Below are 1,497 nucleotides of genomic sequence, written 5' to 3' on the forward strand. Positions count from 1 at the left end.
CTGCACACACCGGCGCACACCTGCACACAGCTGCACACACCTGCACGCACCTGCACACAGCTGCGCACACCTGCGCACACCCGCACACAGCTGCACGCACCTGCGCACACCTGCGCACAGCTGCGCACACCTGCACACACCTGCGCACACCTGCACACAGCTGCACACACCTGCGCACACCCGCACACAGCTGCACGCACCTGCACACAGCTGCACGCACCTGCACACAGCTGCACGCACCTGCACACACCTGCGCACACCTGCGCACAGCTGCACCCTGCACACACCTGCACACAGCCACACGCACCTACACACACCTGCATGCACCTGCGCACACCTGCACACACCTGCACCCTGCACACACCCGCACACACCCGCATGCAGCATCCCGCGCTGCGTCTCCGTGACCGGTCCCCACCGGCTCCTCCCGCTGCTGCTCCCGCGTTGTTGAAACCCATCACCCCCCTCCACCCCAGTAAGCGCTGGTCCCTGGCCGCAGACCGCATCATCTCGGGCAATGCTCAGCCTGGCCAGGCACCGCGGTGCACGCCTGCCGTCCCGGCTTCTCAGGCCGGAGGCGGTTCAAAGCCGGCCTGAGGCGGGGGAAGAGGCCCCGGGACGCTTTCTCTGCCAGGAACCAGCGAAATCTGGAGCAGAGCTGTGGCTCAAGGGGCAGAGCGCCAGCCAGGCCTGAGCCCAGAGGCTGGGGGACAGCTCTCCCAGGACCTGGAGTCCAAGCCTGAGGATCAGCATGGAGACGGACGGACAGACGGACAGACAGACAGACAGACACCCTCCATGGGACACTCACTAACCAGATTCTCCTGGTAGGCCCTGCGTACCATTTTGTTTTCTAGCACTCTCCCTGAGATTTGTTTTTCCACTCAAGACCGCTTGAGCCCCAGCGCCACGTCCGGCCTTTTGTTGGTGCCTTGGAGCTCAGAGTCTCACGGACGTTCCTGCCCAGGCTGGCCTCCGACTGCGATCCTCGGCGCTCAGCCTCCTGAGCAGCTGGGATGGCAGGTGGGCCTGGCTAGGCAGCACGCCTCCGCTGAGCTCTGCGGACAGGCTCCGGGTGGCAGGCTTCCGTGCGGTGAGGCCTGGTGTCCCTGACAACCCTGGCGGGGTGACAGATCTCACCGTAGGCGGCCGGGTCGGCCACGTGCTCCTGAATGAAGCAGCCGAAGCCGGAGAGGTTGGTGGTCACGCTGGGAATGCCCATCACCGTGCACTCGGCTGCGGCAAGCAGAGAGGCTCAGCGTCAGAGCAGCACCCCAACCCCCGTGCAGCCCCAGACCCCCCCCAAGCATTCGTGCTCAAGGCTGGCGCTCTACCACCTGAGCCACAGCTCCACGTCTGGTTTTCTGGGGGTTCCTTGGAGATCAGAGTCTCACAGACTTTCCTGCCCGGGCTGGCTTTGAACCACAATCCTCAGATCTCAGCCTCCTGAGTCGCTGGGGTGACAGGCGGGAGCCACGGCGCCCGGCTATTGTGTTA

General features: G+C 64.9%; 1 protein-coding gene across 1 annotated transcript in view; it reads right to left on the reverse strand.

Annotated features, from left to right (window-relative positions):
• The window catches only part of Gys2 (glycogen synthase 2 (liver)), a 20,280-nt gene that overhangs the window by 2,772 nt on the left and 16,011 nt on the right, over window positions 1-1,497 (reverse strand). Inside the window, exons 11-12 of the mRNA XM_013025061.1 lie at window positions 1,141-1,236; window positions 51-70 (exon numbers count right to left, since the gene is read on the reverse strand). Of these exons, the coding sequence (XP_012880515.1) occupies window positions 51-70; window positions 1,141-1,236 (116 nt within the window). The remainder of the gene's footprint in view (window positions 1-50; window positions 71-1,140; window positions 1,237-1,497) is intronic.

This window comes from Dipodomys ordii, unplaced genomic scaffold (genome assembly GCF_000151885.1).
Source record: "Dipodomys ordii isolate 6190 unplaced genomic scaffold, Dord_2.0 Scaffold81, whole genome shotgun sequence".
NCBI lineage: Eukaryota > Metazoa > Chordata > Mammalia > Rodentia > Heteromyidae > Dipodomys > Dipodomys ordii.